The sequence below is a fragment of the Rutilus rutilus genome (assembly GCF_951802725.1).
Source record: "Rutilus rutilus genome assembly, chromosome: 1".
NCBI lineage: Eukaryota > Metazoa > Chordata > Actinopteri > Cypriniformes > Leuciscidae > Rutilus > Rutilus rutilus.
The window spans coordinates 36,417,308-36,438,851 of record NC_140209.1 but is presented as its reverse complement, the minus strand read 5'-3'; the positions used below and the strand labels follow the sequence as shown (position 1 = coordinate 36,438,851).

General features: G+C 38.3%; 1 protein-coding gene across 1 annotated transcript in view; it reads left to right on the top strand.

The window, feature by feature from the left end:
- gna12a (guanine nucleotide binding protein (G protein) alpha 12a) overlaps positions 1 to 21,544 on the top strand; it is a 36,277-nt gene that overhangs the window by 3,021 nt on the left and 11,712 nt on the right. Inside the window, exon 3 of the mRNA XM_084412245.1 lies at positions 8,635 to 8,850. Within this exon, the coding sequence (XP_084268371.1) occupies positions 8,635 to 8,850 (216 nt within the window). The remainder of the gene's footprint in view (positions 1 to 8,634; positions 8,851 to 21,544) is intronic.

Below are 21,544 nucleotides of genomic sequence, written 5' to 3'. Positions count from 1 at the left end.
TTAATCGATTTGACAGTGCTAATATAGGCTACATGAAAAAAAAACACATTTAGTTTTGTAAATTATTTAATCAATATTTATAATTTACTTAAACTTGAAGTTACAGTGGAAATGACTAAATCAATAGATAGATTTAATTAAATGCAACTACTGCATCAATAATCTTAATAAAATAATACTGTTTTATAGCATCAAAATTCAAAGGGTCTTAAAATGATGTGCCAGATTATTTAGTTATTCTAAGGTCACTAAGGACAAGTTTCTTTTCCAATCTTGCCTGTTTTCTGCTGAGACAGGCTCTTTTGTCACAAAACATGCTCCTCACAAATGAGAAACACAAATAAATGCAATTTTGCATTCAGCATAACTAATACTTCCTCACTCAGTCTCTGTGCTTCAGTCACCAGCAAGTGCTCACATGAACTCCCATCACATGTACACGATCCTTCTTATGCTGTCAAACATGCAGTCACATGAGTTGCTATCAAACCAATTCTTTCTTCATATAGGCCCATATCAGATCAGACTAAATCTAGATGTCCAGATCAGTTTAATTAGACTGAGGCGTTTGGACACCCATGGCCATGTGGAAAAAAATGATTATGTATCTGACTAATTCATTTTGCTGTTAATCATGTGATGGTTGTTTTGGGCATCTGCTCTACCTCAAAGCAAAATCCATGGGGATCGTTCTTGGGTCATTTCCCTATAAGCTGTTTAAGATGCCTGTGTTCAATAACAGTGGCTTGACTCACAGCTCAGAGTTAACGGGAAAAGAGTGAAAATGCGTCCCAGAATGTGTGTGTGAGAAGGCATGGGCCTGGGGCTTGTTGGAGTTGGCGAGGATCATGAGGAACAGTGTTTGGCCTTTCTGGTAGAAACAACTTTTTTATATGTTTTTTTTTACAAACCAGTAATCACAAATCAGCACCTTAACATTTGCAGGCTGGCAAATGTTCTCCAGAATTACCAGAAGACTAAGTTTAGCTGTCCTTAAAATTAAGCAGTACATTGAGTCACTTTGTTTTGTCTAGGTTCATCCCTCACTCCGCTATGAACGGAGAGACTGTGTCTGACTTATCATTGTGATCAGCTCATGTGCTTTCTGAGCTCACGTGTCTTTGGATGTCTCAATATGATAAAGAAGACTTCTGTTATTTTCCCCTATCTGTGTACTTTCTGCTCTTGTGTCTTCCTCTCTTAATCTCTTACTTAGTTTCACATTAGGTTTAGGAAGTTTACTGATGTGATACATCTGATGTGATCACAGTAAAGACTTATGATGAGCTGCTGATAGCACAAGACATGCTCTCCATGTTACAATAGAGATAGAGAAGATCTAACACTCTTTCATGTTGTTCAATACGTCTACGTGCTTAACAAGCAGTTGACGGAGTCTGAATTTTTCTGTGGCGTTTATTTATAACAGCATGTCCTTTGTTAAAAAAAAATCGGTGTATTGTGCATTGTCTTTTCACTGTCGTCGTTTTTGTTGCTTTGATTTTAAGTTAGATGAGCTGAAATTATATGATCAATGTCTTGATGCTCATTCTTGCCTTATCTAATAATTTATTAATAATACATAAAAAATGCTGTTTATACAACATGCAGAAACATGCAGTAATGCAAAACAGGAAATGATATCATAGTGAGGAGGACCCCTGCAGACCTTCATGACTGTATGTTGAGGTCAGTAAGTCAAAATATCAGACCGTTTTAGCTTTTTTGACAAGGCCGGGTTAGTTCAGGTTGTAAAATGTCATGTGGTGCAACTCCCCAAAACGCAATGATAAAATATGAATTAACAATTCATGATATTGTAAAAAGATAACACCTTTTACCTTGAAAAAGTTTGTAAATTATTTTATTAAATGCAACTACATTAATCATCACTGTTGAGTCAGATTAAGTTATTCTAAGGTTACCAAAGCCAAGTTTGCTTGCTTTTTACCAAGTTTACTTACCCAAACCTGCTTGTTTCCTGCCGCCACATGCATTTTTGTCACAAGTAAAGCAAACATGGTCCACACAAATGAAAAACACAAATAAATGGCATATTTTGAAAGTAAACATTAAAGGAGAACTCCGGTCAATTTTAACATTGAGCTAATTTTTTTGTACATTTGGAGTGCTGTCAGTACAGAGAACAACGACAAAAATCGGTGTTGCCTACACCGTGTTATCCTCGTTTTAAAATTTGCACCCTGTTGACTTCAATGGGGCAAGTTTTAAACCTGCTTTTAGCCTCTTAACATCCTTGATGTGTCATTACAAGTGCACAGGTCATGTGAGTGATTCCTTCGGAGTGAACGCGGGTGAATCTGACTGCAGTAGATGTGAAAGAAATATATAAAAAATGATGTTTATTCAGCCAGCGCACATACCTGTATTTACATCCTGTTTTCGGTCGAAGTCCACAGTAGTCGATTGTCGAGTTCACGTGCGTGATCATAGGTACTAAACTTATGCGCGTGAACTCGACAATCGATTACTGTGGACTTCGACCGAAAACAGGATGTAAATACAGGTATGTGCGCTGGCTGAATAAACATCATTTTTTATATATTTCTTTCACATCTACTGCAGTCAGATTCAGCCGCGTTCACTCCGAAGGAATCACTCACATGACCTGTGCACTTGTAATGACTAAAAGCAGGTTTAAAACTTGCCCCATTGAAGTCAACAGGGTGCAAATTTTAAAAAGAGGATAACACGGCAACATGTAGGCAACACCGATTTTTGTCGTTGTTCTCTGTACTGACAGCACTCCAAATGTACAAAAAAATGAGCTCAATGTTAAAATTGACCGGAGTTCTCCTTTAAGATTTGTACGCTTACATGTATTCAAGGTTTAAAGAAAAGTTATGTTTTAAGTGATGGCTACACCACATGACATTTTTAGAGTCATTACATTTTAGTTTTTTTTTCAAACCAGCTCTACTGAACACAAATATGTCTGTATTCTGGGAAACTGTGGTGATCATTTATTAAGTGGGAAACTGAAATGATAAATATTCCTATCCTTGGTGTTGTTATCTTACCCACAGTTTGGCCAAAAGCAGTGCTGCCAGATCAGAGGTTTGGCTCAGTGCGAGAGTTTTGCTTTATATGGAAAGGGATATGTTTCTCAGAACGTCAGTGCGGAGGTCCACATGTTCCATCTCCATGATTCTTCTTGTCCACCAAAAACTTAGCCAAACTGTCAGGCATCACATCATGCATCCTTCCCAAAGCCAGTGAAATGTTCTTATGTAAGCTTTTGTTTAGACTCCAGGAGAATATTTCGTACAATGACACGACTGAGACAGAGCTAAAAGATTGACTTTGTTCGACTGGGACTGATTGCGATCAGATCCTCTTCTAACCCCACAGAGGACCTGGAGCAAAGCTGCAGAACTGAGCTTTCTTTGTGCAGATGATGTCATCAGTTTATTGTTAATAAGACCCCTTCACCACAAAGTAACTAGTAGTTCAGATCTTTTTAATTAGCTTCAGAGGCAAAATGTTGAGGTCTGTGTTTTGGAGCATCTATTTGTATATGAGAACTTGAAGTGAGTTTTATGACTAGTTGCACTAAGCGGCCTAAGTGTATGTGTTGGCACTGATTACATGGTCCACTCACTGCCCTTTCAGTCAAGTGAAAAGAGCAAATGGGCATGAAGAATGTGCCCAAAGTCTTGTGTTTCTAAATGGTTCACCATGGATTCTTGTCACCAGTCGCCACACTTGGTTTCATTAACTGTAGATGTCAAAAAGCTTTATGAAACACCTTGAAAGTGTAGATTTGAAAAGCTTAGATTATCAGGGTCTAGGAAGAAAAACAGAGGCCTATTTACACTAAAGACTCTTTAACACCAAGAACGGTAATTAGCATTCACACCAACGGACAGTAACAGTATTATAAACCTGCCACGGCAATGGCACTCTAAAATGCACTAACTCTCTAAAGTCAGGTGGCAGTCAAGGTTTTTATCATTCATCAGCTGGAAAAAATCATTCCATTAGTGATTCCAACAATATCATTACTCTGTGTCGTTAACCTTATGGTTGTAGTGGGGACTTTTCTACTCTCGTAAAATGTGAATAATTTTATGAGAATATAAAACTGCTTTTATTCAAGTCAAAATATTTTTTGGCTGAATCAAGGTTACAGCAACAAAAACCCTAATATGCCCTTGTGGTGCAATTTTAGCCGTTTCCCACACAATGTGTGTTTTGATGACATGACTGCTAAAAGTCATTTTTTTTGGATTACACTAGCATAGAGATGACACAGTTTGACTAAAAGCCTAAAACGTTTGATTTTATTGAGTTTCTAATGGTGAGTCAGAAATATGATACGTTTTTTTTTTTTATTAATTCAGAGGTTTTGTGAACAATTCATGCAGGAATTTCATTTAGTTTAGGTCTAAAACAGTTTCCCATTACTGGGGCAAAACCTTTCTTGTAGAACAAGTGGCCAGTAAAAGTAAAGCATGTGATAATACGTTATTTCACAGCCCAAAAGATGTGTGAATTGGATGCCGAGCTGGACTGGAGACCTTGTTTGTTAGCGATGAAGTCAAGGTCAGATTGGAATAACTCCACAATGGTGGTCTCTATGGGCTCTTGGTATCGCACAGTCCACAGAGCCAGAGGAAATGCCTCTCCTCAGTGCAGACAGCGAATACCGCAAACAATGGCGATTCAGTCGTGCCATCATCTCCCCTCTGACCATTTGTCATCACCCTGTTGTTCAGCCCATCCCTCTGTAGGCTTTAGGATGATGACAGTGTTGGTTATGTTTGTTTCACTGATACCAATTTGGAGGAACCCCAGTCCAGACTTTTCCTCAGTGGTGGAAAAAAACATGAACACACAATTAGAGAGGTTAACAGTTGCGTGAGCGAATCTCAGCGTATGTGCTGCTGATCAAATTATTGGTTATTTTGAAGATAACATTATCTTCATTTCAGCCACTTTACAGTGGCAAAAGTCCAGGACATAGTCCTCTCAACTCCTTCCAGATCCTTCTATCAATGCCTTTTGAGTATTACAGCACCATTCGTCTGTAGAGGTGATCTGGAAAGAATGTAAAATGTTTTTACGATCAATGTTTTTTTTAAAGACAACCTTGTAAGTTAAAATCAAATTTAAAATAAATCCTTTATCATCGTCCCAGGGCATATTATACATGATTTGTCAGTGCACATTATTGGAAAAAAAGGGGGGTAACACTTTACTATAAGATTTAATTTGTTAACATTAGTTAATGCATTGACTAACAACGAGCAGTGTTTTTTTTTTTTTTACAGCATTTATTAACCTTTGTTAATGTTATGTAGTAAAAACGCTGTTGTCCATGTTAGTTGACAGTGCATTAAGTAATGTTAACAGATACTTTTGATCTAAAAATAAATAAAAAAAGATGAATAAATGCTGTCGAAGTATTTTTCATTGTTCATGTTACCGATTTAGTTATGATCCGATCCAAAACTAGATGGGAAAATCAAATCAAATCCCATCCCATAATATTTCCCACTGAATGTCATTTGATTTACAAATATGCATTACAAAAGCTAAATGTGTTGTGAGTACGGTCTTTAATGTCCATATAAATGATTTGATACACCACAGTCAGTCTTTCCTTTCCTGCCTTGTTGTTGTTAACGCACTTTGAGTAGGTTGTGTAATTTATGTCTGGGAATTTATTACTTCCTAGATCAGTAGCGAACTATCTATTCATTACTGTTAACTCTTTGTGAGAGTGATTTAAAGTCTGACCTGAGACTGACATGACATGTCGGGACACGATAAGATCTCACCTCTGTTTGGCCCCTCGTACCCCTCACTTATCATTTGATCCTCCGAGAGTCAATTTCCCTATTGCTAAGGTCTCTTGTGCAATGGGAAACCACTGGCATTGAAGCATTTCCTCTGTTTACTACATCCTTGAGAAAATAGTTGCGGTATTCAGTAACTGCCCAGAATGTGTTTTTGCTCCATCATCCCAAGGAGAGCGCGTACGGAGGTGCAAATTATCAATAAGTTGTGCCACACCGAAAGGTTTGAATGAATTCATGCGTCCTGTTTGCAAGAAGTTTGTGGGGGAGGATACAGGAAGTAGCTGAAGGGTGACACAGGGAGCAAGCATATATCAGGCCCATCTTCCTGTGTGATAAATCTGAGAGTTCCTCTGTGACTAGAGTCTTGGGAGGCTCCTTCACAGGCGGCTTGTTTATGGCTAAAGAGTTGTTGCTGATTTAGCTGTGGTTGCTCACCGGTGGGGAACCCATGAGCGGCTGCCTGGATTGCTCCCCACATCTGCTTACGCTGCAAAATCACAGCGCTGCCATGACCACCACTGGAGTAATTACTACGCCTGACACGCAGGGCCCGTCTAATGCGTGTCAGATGAGGGCCGATGGTTGGGATTCGCTGTCAGCTGTGTCTCTCGACAGAAACCAATATCCCTGAATTGAATTTTTACTCTTTGTTGACTGAAGATTCAGGAAATCCCCTCCTTTTTTAACAAACAACAAGGAGATTATAATGAGTTGTCTGTTTTAGACATGGAAAAGTCTGTGGCTTTTTGTTGAAGACTTAAAAAACAAGTCGCTTCGGAAGATGCCATTCAAAACAAACACTAAGGGCTTGTTTTTAGGAGGCATTCAAGAAACATAGGAGACATACTCACGGCGAGGTGAGGTTTTGGTGGTTTTCAGAGATATTTTTGGGACTTTGCCACAGCTCAGGAAGAGATTGGAAGCCCTGCAACTGACCTCTCCGCTGTGATAAAGCCGCCTCACCGCTCTCTTTCTCCTCTTGCACTGACTGTGTCAACGGATCAAGCCAATGAGGGCAGGAAGATACGTCTACGCTTCCCAGATAGTGTTGGCCAGAAGTGGGTGAAAGGTCAGAGATGGTTGGAAGGGTTTTGGGGACTGCCTCTTTGAGACAAATAAAGGCAGACGTATGAGTGAGTTTGGCCCCTAGGAAAGTACCCTGACAACCCTGAACCAAAGCACACTATTAAGATCATTAAGCCTAACCAGCAGGGAGGCCTTAAGCATGAACAACTGTTTACATTTGTGAACTGTTTGATGGCTTGGGAAATCTTGGGATTTGGGAGGTGGGGGAATCTGATGGATTTGATGGAGTCAGCCAGACTAACAGGACTGTACCACATTCATTTCCTGTCGCTGTCCTGCTGTGTGATTGGTTTTGCAATGCATGCGTCTCGTGCTGATATGCAGATCACTTGTACATGCGGACAGACTAAGAGTCTCTGTTGCGTTTACACCTAACCCAATGACCTGTCGTTCTGGAATGGCATTAAACGGACTTGTCCGGGTCACAGGGTCAAATCCCATAAAGCACCTGTGCCTGAGGGACCCTTTATCTTCTTTGGAGGCAAAATCTGGCTGGGCGCTCTAATTACTGTAGCATACATTTGCCCAGGGCACTTTTGAGTGCTAGTGTCGATGATTCATACGTGGCCCTGTAGAGCAGAAAGAGAGGCCTAGGACCCCCTTCTGGGACCCTGAACATCAGGATGTTATTCCAGTGAAACAAAAGGAGGGTGAAATGTGCTGCAAAGCAGGATTTTGCCTCGGTTGATAGAACTGCAGTTATTATTGTGAAAAGTCAATGGCCTTATGTTACATTTACAAAGCGTCTCATGATATTTCTGCTCGTCCACAGAGCCCAGCCCTCCTGGTTACTGCCAAAGAGTCTCAGTTCAGGGTTTTGTGTATTCAGTGTTATGCTTGGAAGTGAAGAGGCTCATCGCGGAAGTTTAGTTTCAGTGCATTTGCTGTCCTTAACAGGGCTTTCTGGAGATGTTTTCGTTTTTGGCTTCAGAGTGGAGTGTTTCAGGCATAGGCACAAATCTTGTCTTTTGGAAATACATGTCATGACTTAACAGCAGCAATCTTCGCCCAAATGCATTTCAAACACCCTTCAGATTTGGCAATGTTTTAACTGACAGTGGTGCGTATTTAAAGGGACCATATTATTGACTTTATTTTATTTGACATCTTTTAGATTTTTTTTATTTAATTATTATCCTGAGGTACAAAATATAATGCTAGGCAAAACCGTTTCTTGCACCAACAGTAGTAGTTTTACTAAATGTTCTTCTCTCTCTCTCTGACACTTTTGTTTAAAATAAAATCCTGTCCACACCAACATAAATGTTCGGCACAAAAATTCTGTATGATTGTCGCATGCGATTTGTCTGTTCAGGCCAATATCGGTAAAATGCCTCTAATATGATTGGCTGAACTCACATTGGTGTAGTTCACACTGCTGATCATCAGGGCAGGCATGCCATGTTGCTGAATACTGAATTGCAGTGGTATGGGCTCATGATTGTATTTTTCCAAAGCCTTTTAACTTAAACATAAGTTGGTAACTAGTTTGAAACTGTGCTTGGGAGATTTACAGAGGCAGGATTTTAGCATGTTTAAAGTGTGCTGTAGGTAACGTGAAGACATTGCTCATATCTTTATTTTGTCTCCAGAAGAATTGCTACATCCAGCTTCCTGCTTCCAGCTCCAGAGGACACACCCTGCTGTTGTTATGCAGCCTTGACATAAAAACATGGCATTCATCTCTCTCTCCTTCTCTTTGTCTTTTTATTTTTTTTCAAAGGGGATGCGGGTACTGGTGGATGCCCGAGACAAACTTGGCGTTTCCTGGCAGAACTCAGAGAACGAGAAGCATGGCATGTTTGTGATGTCCTTTGAGAACAAAGCAGGCATGCCCGTCGAACCCTGTACCTTTCAGCTATACGTCCCGGCCCTGCAGGCGCTCTGGAATGACAGTGGCATCCAGCAAGCCTACGGCCGACGGAGTGAGTTTCAGCTGGTGAGTGTAATCATAATGCATTTCCTGACAACCTGTGCCATCTGGATACTCTTACACTTCACAGGAAGCGCCACACGGTTCTTTGGGTAGTTGCCGACGAGTGTTCTCATAAAACAACTGATGTATTTACCTGTATTCACTTGGGTTAAGTGCATTGCTCAAGGGCACAGTGGTGATTGCTCATGGATAGCCTGCTACAGTGGAGCTTCAGTCGTGACTAACCTTTCAAATATAGTGATATTATTTATTTTGTGACAGTACACCCATTTATAAATTAAATGATTTCTATTTCAAATAAATACTGTTGTTTTTTTTTTGTTTTTTTACTTTCTATTCATCAAAGTATCCTGAAAAAATGCATCATGGTTTCCACAAAAATAATAAGCGGCACAAATGTTTTCAACATTGAAAATAAAAATAAATATTTCTTGAGCAGTAAACCACCATTTTAGAATGATTTCTAAAGGATCATGTGAGTAATGATGCTGAAAATCCAGATTCTCCACCACAAGAATGAATTCCATTTTAAATGTATTAAAATAAAAATAAAAAGTTATTTTCAATTGTTGTAATATTTCATATTACTGTTAATATTAATTTAATATAATCAATCAAATAAATCATAAGACATTTCTTTTCAAAACATAAAAAAATCTTACCAACCCCAAACTTTCGAACAGCGGTGTATATTCATATAAAAATAAATAAATATGTTATGTTAAATAATATATTTCCTGACTATTCAATACATTTTACTTGTATGTGTGTTCCCTGGGAATCCAAACCACAAGCTCTACCATTTGATAGTCTAGAGGTTACGGGAAATACAGTAATATTTCAGTGTCATTTAGATGTAAATCGTTGGCCTAGCTATTAAAGCTAGACACTGGGAGACCTTAATTAAACCTGCTGAGTGCAGAAAAGCAGAGGAAGCTTGACTTATTTATGTGCATCTCATCTCAGCGTGTACGTTGCCACAGGACTTTAATGAGTTCAGAAGCTGTGCACAGGAGTCTCTCAAACTTTAATCGCTCTGACTGCGCACTGGAGCGATGCGAGTCACATACACGTCTCTGTCACAGCACCTCTGGATCTTTATGAATTTTTAAACTTTGTTGAGAGTCCTGAAGATCTAGGTCAGTGGTGCAGGATGGAGGACAGGATAGACAGTGAGGAAACCTATGAGGAAATGGCACAAATTTCCCTTCATGCATGAGATGGTTTGACTTCTCACTGCTCAGGTTTTTCATAAAATCTGCTTTTTCTCTGAAATTAGGAGTGTCACTCTGAAGCATCTCATTGATTATTTTGATGAAGTGGCTACGATCATACTCATTTCAAAGGTTGAGAACAGAGGCTGTAATCTGCTAAACCATATTTCTGTCTTTGGCTCTGATGTGATTAGCTCATCTGAAGAGCTCTGCCCCCAAAACCCCTTGTCTTTTTCTTTCTTCTTTACAAGTGGGTTTACATCATCAGCCTTTGCTACTGTGATGAAACACAGATGGTCCTGATTAAGGACGTGTTCATCAAAAAAATACTATTTACTATTTAATATATTACTCAAGTTGGACTATTTATTGTGTATTCAAATTTGATATACCTCCCAATTAAAGTCACAGTGATTTTGTCCAAATTTAATTGTGACTAGAAAAATGTGAAAACTTTTTAGAGTAATGCTTTGGTTTAATTAGTGGTCGAATGGATTTTCGTCAATTAATTAACATATAATTTTGAACTGTTGACGCCCAGAATGACGATTTATACTATAGTATGCTAATATGGATTAGAAGAAAAGAAAATGATGTATTATATTAAAGTTTTATGGAAGCAGATGAAGAAGAGTGCTGTTTTTTCCCCATTTATTTAATTGAATAAAGTGAACAGATCTCAAGTGATGTCTGTTGTCTTTTTCCCATTGTGAGAACAGAATAAAAAGAAGGGCCGAGAACTAACAACACAGCACTTTAATGAAAGATAATATAGACCTTGACTGAGAATTTGAAACCCAGTCCATCAAAGTGATAATTAAGTGAGAAGAGCTAAGAATCTCTTAACATTCAACATCTAGCTGGGTAAGCTTTTTAAGTGCGCTTCTGTCATTTTAAAGCCATTATTTGCATATGTTTGCCTTAATGAAACATGTGTGACGACTGTGGAGTTTGACCCAGCTGTTTTTCCAATTCGGTCTGTGACATGAGTCTTTTGACCCTATAAGGGTTACGCTGAACTGGCCGACTGGGCCAAAGGTTTGGTGCCCCTGCCTCCCTCAGTCTCTTTTGTTCTCTATGTACTGTGAAGGCCTGTTTGTTTGTGAGTTCATTCAGAATCCTGTGAGTGGGAGGACATTACAGGGCTCAGCCTGTCCGACTGAGCAACTCCTGTTCCCTTTTGACCAGAGACCGAGCATTAACCCTGTCCTACAAGTTTTAGTTTCTGCCCAAAACAAAAGTGCGCCTGTGGGAATGCTTCTCTTTTTTCCCTTTACAGAAAGTCTCTTTTCTACCAGTCCTATGAAACATTGAGTAGAGGACAAAATTTGAGACCAGAAACTCTCTCTCTAGATCCCACAAACCATCTCCAAACAGTACACAGTAGTATAGTGTAGTATACTTCAAAATTCAGAGACTGAATCTGAATTACACCATGTAGATTCTGGATTTTGAACATTTAATACCAAAGAAATGTTATGATAGGAAATTAAGGAATATTTCAGTAATTTAAGTAAATTTGGGACTTTGGTCTGATGTTCTTTGGATCATCTCAAATCATGCCGGAGAACATGATCATCAGATTTGACATACTTGTGGAGTTCATGCATCTCTTTGTGAGAATCTTGGCCCGGATCTCACCAGTCTCTACTCCGTTCCTTTAGCTCTTGGGAGGATTGTGGTGGTGCGAGGGCGGTCCTTCATCCCTCGGTTGTAGACTATTAGAGGATCTCTTTAGGGAAAAAGTATTGGCATTGACTATGAGAAACAAGCATAAGACTTTTTGTCAGTATGCAACCCTAAATTAATGTCAGAATTCCCTGTATGACCATCAGATGTGAGGGATTGTATTGACTTGGCCGAATGGATCTTGATACATTTTTGTGATTTGAATTTAATGGTTGAGTGAAGGGATTTGTGCTGAGATGTAATTTCCTTCTACTAGCATTTATATGAGGAAAATTTTGAAGGAAAACTGGCTTTAATGTGTGTGAGACTTGCACATTAACATACAAAAAACAAAGAAAATGGATTGTATCCATTGTCAGTAAGGCTGCCAAAATCCCAAGACTCGCCATTAGCGGGAAGGCGGCTCTGGTCATACTGTGATTGAACACAAACGTTGCTTTGCTTGAAGGCTGCGGAGAGTTCATGGACAGGAAGTCTGTATTGCTGCTTTGTTGAAGGCTGATGCCACTGCCCCTCCAAGAAACCACACTAGATCTCACGGCCCAGACCAGCAGATCTGTATGAGCAATGCAGCTTCACAGCTGTTGAGTCAGGGCCATCATAAATTCCTTCCTGGCAAACTCACCATAATCTTCACATACGCACAAAAAAGGGTGGGTCGCTTGGATATCAAGTAAAGTGAGACGCTGTTGAATAATCTTCATAAAACTTCCTGAATATTTGTAAGATTTATAGGAAAGCTTAATTCATTTCAAATGACAGTATTTGGTTTGAAACCGAAAACAAAAATTGTGTAATCACAATGTTACTAGTATTGGCTGAGGCTGTGCATCCACAATTGGGTGATTCTCCCAGAGATCGTGGTTTGTATTTTGGATCATATTTCTTCTCAATATAAACAGAAAAAAAGGACATTATATTTTGCATAAAGAAAATAGAGCCATTAAAGGGATAGTTCACCCAAAAATTTAAATTAGCCCATGATTTACTCACCCTCAAGCCAACCTAGGTGTATAGGGCATTCTTCTTTCAGACGAATTCAATCTGAGTTATATTAAAAAATGTCCTGGCTAATCCAAGATTTATAATAGCAGTGAATGGCCATCTGTCGGAAGCTAGTTATTTTAGTTGATTGTATATTTTTCTTACACAAATGCATAACTTTGCTTCAGAAGGCCTTTATTAACCCCCTGGAGCCGTGTGGGAGCTTTTATAATGGATGGATGCACTTTTTTGGGCTCTCATTCACTGCCATTTTATTAGCCAGGACATTTTTTTAATATACCTCCGATTGTATTCGTCTGAAAGAAGAATGTCATATGGCTTGAGGGTGAATAAATCATGGGGTACATTTCATTTTTGGGTGAACTATCCCTTTAAGACTTATTTGCATTGTGACATTATTTTCATTACAGTACACTACACAATGAATTATAAAAAGAAAGTTGAGTTGGAAATGAAATACACAGAAGCCAGTTTCTGTAACAAAAATCTCGTAATTGCGAATTTATATTTATTTATATATTTAAAATAAAGTCGCACTTGCAATAAGTTTATATTGTGAGATCTAAATATACATAATATAGAAATCTCATTATGGTTCTGATTTCTCATAATTGTGACTTTATAAAGTATGTCACATTACTTTTTTGTCAACTTTATTTCACAATGAGCCTATCTTTTTTTTTTTTTTTTACCTTTTACAGGCTTACATAGAAATATAACCTAGATATGTTCTTGACATTGTATGATCATCTTATATTCTGTTTACTTGTTGTTGTTCACCCTAAGGACATGAAGTAGACATTTAATTGATCTTTTTTTTTTTGCCCCGTGATGGTCGGGATCAGATGAATGGATTCCAATGCATTTTGTAGCACATATGTGAGAGCTTTGTCAGAGGACAAGATCTATGTTTCTTAAATGTCAGTTTGTTAAGTCAAGGCCTAGCCATATTTCATCCGTGAAAATCCACCTCAACCACGAAGGGAAGCTTGCTGGGATTTTGCCAGCGAAAGAATCTGCAGGAGGAGTAATGATGTCTGTTTGTGCAAGAGAGGGAGGGCTGTGTCATTTACACAGAGAACAGTGGGGCTTGTCATGCGAGCTTCAGCACATATAACCACACAGAACATCGTTATACCATTCCATTAGTGAGCTTGTTATCTCATGTACACAAAGAGCAGAAATGAAGACATTTTTCAGGTTTCACACATCCGCCCCACATAAGAACATTTCAGGTCGAGCCCCAAGAAAGATATCCCTGCCGCTTCCCAAGAGCTGGGCGGCATTCAACATTCCTCAGGGAGATTGATGTTGCTGGGATGTGTCTTAAATTCCTCACGGCTGAAAATAAGATGGGTACCCAACTTTTTCCTGTATGAGATGTTTTAATGAGATTCCTGGCAGCAGACCGAGCGACCGTGCTGTGCACATTGTTACCCAGAAACAACAATTTTAAGGATGATCTTTAGTTGTTTACGATGCCTCCTGGCGGTCTCACCAGGTCTGGGCCTGCCTTGCTCTATTTTTCTTTTTCCACTCTGTAAATGTGGGGACCATTTGAATTGTTTGATGGTCTTAGAGGGCCAATCCAAAATATATAAAGTGAATCCATACAGAGGAAGGGCGTATTTGTTTACTGAGCGAGCTAGGAGCGATGGCTTATAGCAGAACATAAGCCGTCCTCAGAAGAGTTGGAGATAAGCAGAACAGCTCACATTCCTGAGCAGCTGCAGAGTAGATCTCCAGAGACCGGTCCACCTCCCCAATAACACACTCAGCCTAGATCAGCACAACACAAACACAATAAAAATAAAAATAAATAAAAAATGCATGGCTATTTCTGTCAAAAGCTAGTACTAGTACTTAAATATGTTTATTTTTTTTATTTTTTTTTTGCAGATTTGTTAAAGGAGGATTTACTCATAATAACAAATAAATTAACTCGCCCACGTGCAGTTCCAAACCCATTTTGATTTCCATTTTGAAACCCATTTCCTTTTTCTGTGGATAATTTAAGGTATATTTTACAGATGAGCATCTTAAAGTGCTTATTTGGGTCCCATTAGGTCACTTGATGGAGTTTTTCGGTTCCTTGCCACTGTTGCCTTTGGCTTGCTCAGTTGGGGATATTTTGGGGATATTTAATTTGATTTTATCAATCAATAAATTCCACTAGGAACAAACCTTGTTGTATTATTTTAATTTAATACTGTGAAGCTGCTTTGATACAATCTGTATTGTGAAAAGCGCTATACAAATATACTTGACTTTACTTGACTTATTTGAAAATATGCAAATGGAAATGAGTTGAAATAGGGTGGAAAAGTGCAGCTTTAACATTATTCTAAACTTCTCCTTGTGTGCTCCTCTAAACCAAGTTACATCAGTTGTGCGTAAGTTACAACGTAGCCTAATTGACCTATGGCTAAGCCACGCCCCCTCCACTCACTCGGACAAACAGTCAACATTCGATAACAGGCGCTATGGCAGCTGTCACAGTAAGAGACATTTCACAGGAGGCAATTGATGATTTTTGGAGACAGAAAGATTATGTATCATCTCGAAGTTACCAAAGGGGCCTTAACTATGCATTGGAGGGTTATATTAATAATTTTATTGTTGAGAAGGTCGATAAGCTTCAGCTCCAGACAAAAATGTACAGTTCACAGTGTAAACGTTATAGTTTGGTGCTATTTCGCTTCAAACGCTCGCTTTATACACGCGTCCTATTCGCTTTGGACGCGCGAATGGATTAAAAATGTTCAAGCGTCGAACTAGACGCGATACGCGCGAATTTGACGCTCTATTCGCGTTTGGTGTGAACGCAGCATAATGAACAGGCTGCGATGTCAAGATTGCAATGCTGGAATGTGTGTGTGTGTGTCAGAGAGAGAGAGGCGCGGGCGCGATCGAACAGTGGAAACATAAAAACATACTCCATTTTGTTCATACAGGACATCATTAAAACTGCAAAGTGTTTAGCCTACTTATTTGTGTAAAACACAACATTGTGCTTTTGTCAAACTGTAAACTCTTGTCAAACTGTAACCTACAACTGTCACCCAACCAAAATCACACACACGCACACACACACACACACACACGCTGTTTAAAAGCAAAAATGACAAGAAAAAACATATAAAAACGAATGAAAACTGACTAACTGCAATGCATTTCAATGGACGTGGAAGCAGAGAATGTCCGAGTGTATTGGGTTAGCTATGCGCACTGTGATTGGCTCATCGCGTTTGGGGGCGTGGCTTAGCCATAGGTCAATTGTGATGTAAAGGGGCACTAACTTACACACTACTAAATATTTTACACTATTAAACTTAGTTGAAATGTAACTCTCTTGTTTAATCTAAATATGATTATGTATTGTTTCAGTGGAATTTTTTTTAACCGTTATTTACTCAAGGCAAAATAAGTAAAAAATCAACCTTAATAAGATCAACTGAAATACTGTTTAAATACTTTAAACTTCTGATTCAACTTCTTATTTGAAGTATGATATTGTTTTATTGAATTGAATTGTGAATTTATTTATTTATTCTGTCTACAAAATGCATTTTTAGTACTTTCAAATTGAATGTATTAAATATAGACAGTAATTAAAATGTTTAACACAATACATTTAAACACGTGTGCCCATTTTGATATTATTGACAATTACATACATTTCATTTTGTAAAAAAATATATTTTTTACGTTTTCTGTACTTCCTATGGAGGCAGTATTGTCTGTAAAACTGCTTTGGAACAATATTTATACTCACTTTTTAAGAATGAAACAAATAAAAATGGATTGACCATCTTTTTTTCAGGTCTATACAGCTAGCTAGGTCTGTCGCTATTTGTCGCTGAAAATAATGTTTGTTAGTGCCATCAAGTTGTAGTTTTATGTAACAGCTGCAGCTCAAGGCATGTGACCAAAAGCGCAAATCTTACTGGTTGGCCAGTTTTATTTACAGTGCGATAGAAAAGAAATTAGAACATTTCTCCATAAATAAATCCATTGCATTGATGGCATGCAAATGTTCATGTCGGCCTGAACAGACATTAACGGCTGTTAAATTCTGTACAAATTTTAACGCACTGAATTAGTTTTTTGCACCGAACATTCGTCTTGGTGTGAACAAGCCTTAATAGTGAGTATAAAAAAAGTTCACTGTCAGCATTATACAAAGAAAATATTTTCCCAATGAAATGTGAATTATTTTTTTTCACACATTCTAAATAGGATTTTATACACTGTAAAATCGAATTAGTTGAACTTTCTTAAAAAAAGCATGCAAACCGATTGCCTTAAAAAAAAAACAAGTAAAGTGAAATAGGAATAGTATGTGGTACTGACAAATGCTTAGTAAGGATAGTACACTTACACAAGAGTTCTTTTTAGTGTACTAAAAAAGAACTGTAGAGAGTACTTGATAATTTACTTTAAATAAAATATAATTGTTACCATTGTTGTGTTTTGCAGGCGGAATGTTGAAGTCTGTGTGACTCAAGTATGATCAATTGCAAGATTGTCACAAATATATAGAAGGATTATATAAACCCAATTAAAAGTTTCACAAAGTGTTTAGGACATAAGTGTTAGCAACAAAATTATGAAAGATCATTAATTGACATGAAATATAGTTATATTATACGTCATTCATTCATTCATATATATATTACATATTACTTCTCTTCCTTTGAAACCAAATAACTGATTTCTTTTTGCAATCGCTGCATCAATGGGAAGAGAATTACAATAGTATAAATGAAGTTCCAAGTGCCCAACCAAAGGGATCACTAATCGCCATAATGGTGACTAAAAACATTTTAGGAAAATCAGCATCAATTTATGAAGTCAGCTTATGTGATGTTCTCTCAAATTTTTCAGTTGTATTAAAATTTCAACATTCAAGAAGACTTTGGGAAATGAGTGAATGCAAACAGAGAAAAATAACTGCAGAAGTGGAGGAAATGAGTGAAACACCACACTCAAACCAATCAATTAAACTTAACTTGGGTTTTCTTAGTAAACAAAGCATAGCATGTGAATAGTACAGATTACTAGATTTTTACAATTAAGTTAAGACATTAAGTAAAGTTAACTAAAAAGTGGTAGTTAGAATCACTGTTGGATTTTACAGTGTACATAAAAGTTGCCTTTATACTTTAGGAAGGATGCTTGTGTGTCCTTGGCAAAAATTAGTTTGGAAGGACCATTCAGCTGAGTAAATGATGACATAATTTTCATTTACTATTCCTTTAAATCCTTTTGAATCAGTACAGTTGTATGTTTCATAGATATCTTCCATTTTTGACTTGTGACATCTCAATTTGTATCGGCACCTCTCAAGACTTTGTGCTTTTGTCAATCCTCTCTTCTTGTTGAATCAATCTGGCTTCTCCTCCAGCGGATGTGGCTGCGATTACTGCTGAGCGTTTGTGGCCGCTGGAGCCGAGTATGCTTAGTCAATAGTTGCCTGGTTTTTACACACTCTGTAATTAAAGCAAATCCACCTAAGAGTGTGTGCAATAAGCAATAATATAAGTGCTGAGCTGTGGGAGAAGTTTTCTCGCTGAGTCCCACCACTCCTTTGGCTGTGGCCAGGGTAAATAATTCCTTATTGTTGCTCAGTTGACTCCCGGTCAACGGGTAACACTCTCCACCCCGGAACACAGCCAGACTTATTCACACAGCTGGGATATAGACACTGTACTGGGACATTCATCGCAGAGTCTGGTTTGAAATGTATGAATACATGGAGGAAACACAGACACAATGTCATTCATGGTTCAGAGAGGGTTACGGTTAATTACTGCAGTTAATCGCTAGTGGCAAGATTGATGAAGGCATACTGACCAGATGTTTTGTGGGTTTTGGCCAAGAGATTTGCTGAGATCATTTCCAGAAAACATTTTATTAATTCCTCAGTTTTTATTTTTATTTTTTTTATTTACAGAGAGCAAGAAAAAGCACATAATGAGGGAGATGTAGACATTAGATAAATAGCTTTGCTACTAATGGCTTCATTACATTATTGCTACTTACAAACCTCAATTGTTTGTGTTCATCCACTGAATTGTTTCACATAGCTAATCTATACAAATAGCTTTAAAGCAATTAGAATACTTCCCCTCCGTTTAGGGCATCTGGAAATGAGATGAAAATAGACATGTATATTTAACTGTATTTGGATATCTGTTATGTAACATATTGAATTTTTGGTGGAAATTTACAACAATGCATCTTTGATGCATCTCACCTCTGTTCTTCTGAGACAAACAGAATTGTGTTTTCTTGCAGAAGGAATCTTAAAAATGAAACGTGTGGGTACTATTTCACCCTCAAACCAAAGGGAAAAGTAATTAATTATATTTTGCATAAAGGAAAATAATCCTATTTTTTTGCACTGTGACAATGTAAAAATTCTCATTCTCATTCCTGTAATATTGTTTTATTATTTATAGTTTTATTATTTTTAATTTTGTTATGAAATGTGTTCTTGATACATTTTGTACATTCTGATACATTCACCCAATCAGACTTTTGTTTTCAGGCCCATAATCTCCTCTGCATCTAAGATGAAATGGCTTCACTTTAGGGGTTTTCATAGTTCCTGTAACTATTGGCGGAAGTACCCGCTTTTTGGCATGTTTGCAGGAACTAAGAACGATTTTTGTTATAGGAACGCCTTTTGGAGGAACTAAATTAGTTCCTACTTCAGAGTTGTCTAACCCAGCACAATAGGAACTACCAGTGACCCCAGGAATAGGAACCCCAGACAGCAACATAGTGTCGGCCCAGATCCGGGCCAAATCTGGTACATGTGGATTCCATGCGTACCGGATGTGGGCCGGATCTGAGCTGACACATTGTTGCTGTCTGGGACGCATGCCATACGAAACACCTGCAAGCCCCATTTTTAAAAATCCATCGAGTAAACACACAGCTTGCATAATACAAACTAACATTTAGCACATAAATATATAAAAAGATAATGTTAACGGCATTTACTTGCCGCATTTGTCTGCGACGTTGTGTTCTTTTCTCAACCTTGATGATGTTTAGCACTGCAAGCTGTCGTAGGAGATTTCGTCTCTTAGCCCTCCTTTTTTTGCTCCATCAATCGCATAACTTATACGTCTACATTCCATCTCCGTTATCACGAAACCCACGACACACCACACAAACACAGCTCCAGTTGTTGCATTATTGAATGCCGCGCTTAAATGATGTCGCTGTTGGCCGGCTTTAGGGCCCGATATACTCACGGCAACGTACTTTTTCGTTCTTCGCTTAGTGGGTGAAACGAAGTTCAAAAGACATGAGCAGCGATATGCTGTTACCGAACATCCAGACGCCACCCACACTGCTGAGAGCTATGGTTAGATGAATTTGTAAATAGGTGCTGTGCGCTTTCCTCTCAATAACAAAATGAACAGACAACAAAATTTAGATAAAAAAAAATAAAATAAAGCATAAGAAAAGCATCGTGGATATGTTTGCATGAGCTCTGCAATTCGGCACTCTAGTAAAGTTACGTCACGTTTATTTATAGCACTTTATACAATGGATTGCTTAAAGGAACCGTATGTAAGAAATGTATTTCAATTAATCAGGGGATACACCGCTCTACAGTAATTTGAAAGTGATTGCAGTACCAGGTTTGGCCACAATCTTACATACGGTTCCTTTAAAATCAATCAAACAGTGTCAGTGACTTGTTTCATCAGAAGTACAACTATTTCTATTATAAAGCAGCTCTCCAATGTGTTCGTGTTTTCACTCGCGGATGTCTGACCTCAACGGACTGAACAGGAGAAATTAACCGGAAAAGATTTACACGTCAAAGAAGGCGCTCTGCACATATCTACCTATTGCATAATCGCCACAGACCAGTGGTAGTACAAAAGTGTTTACCAGCTGTAGCAAACTATCCATAAATTTAGCATTGGCAAGCTGTTTCGAACGCCCAGTTTTGGCTTGATTTTGTTCGAAATGACGTCACATTAGATTTCACCTGAAGTACATCGGACCCTTTATGTCACTTCAGAGTTCCTAAAGGCGGTGTGAATGCAACCAGGAAAATGTCCCTAGGTGAACTATAGTTCTCAGGGGACCAAGATCACTGTTTGTGCTGCTAAACATTTTTGAATTTGCCCCTCTCATCTAAAATGACTTAAAATTAAGAAACACAGAGACACAAACTGTTCATTTAGTCTGTTAACCTGCAATCCAACGTCTCAAACAGCACTGAAATCAATGTTCCCAGATTCCTATCATTCCTACATCCCCTTTCTTCCCTCTTTTCTTGCCGTCATGTCCTCGCAACATCACTATAACCCCTCATTTCTCAAGAGGCATAATAGAAGTGACAGCGCAGAAAGGCTTTTGACTCTGAGAGGTGTCACTGGTGCATTCAGCCATATTTCTTCGACTGCCCTGTCATCTGTCATGTGCTATCTGTAGACAGACTGTCAGGAGCGATAAATGCACGCTCATTTTGGCCTGCTCCTCCAGTGTCCTATCTGTCTGTCTGCCATATCTAGGCCATTATAGTACAACTTAGTCAAAGTACTCCACAGGCATTGCTGAGGTTTGATATGACCATGACAAACACTTCCATTGCCTTGACATTCCTAGGCTGGAGATTATACACCTAAGTGGCCTATCAAGGTTATTTCACTCCTTATAATGGAAATGAAAGGGTTGTGCATGTGTCTGCAGGTGGTTTCTAGTCTAAACTCCCATTCATAAGTTTAAAATATCATAATGTGATAATTCCTAAAAAA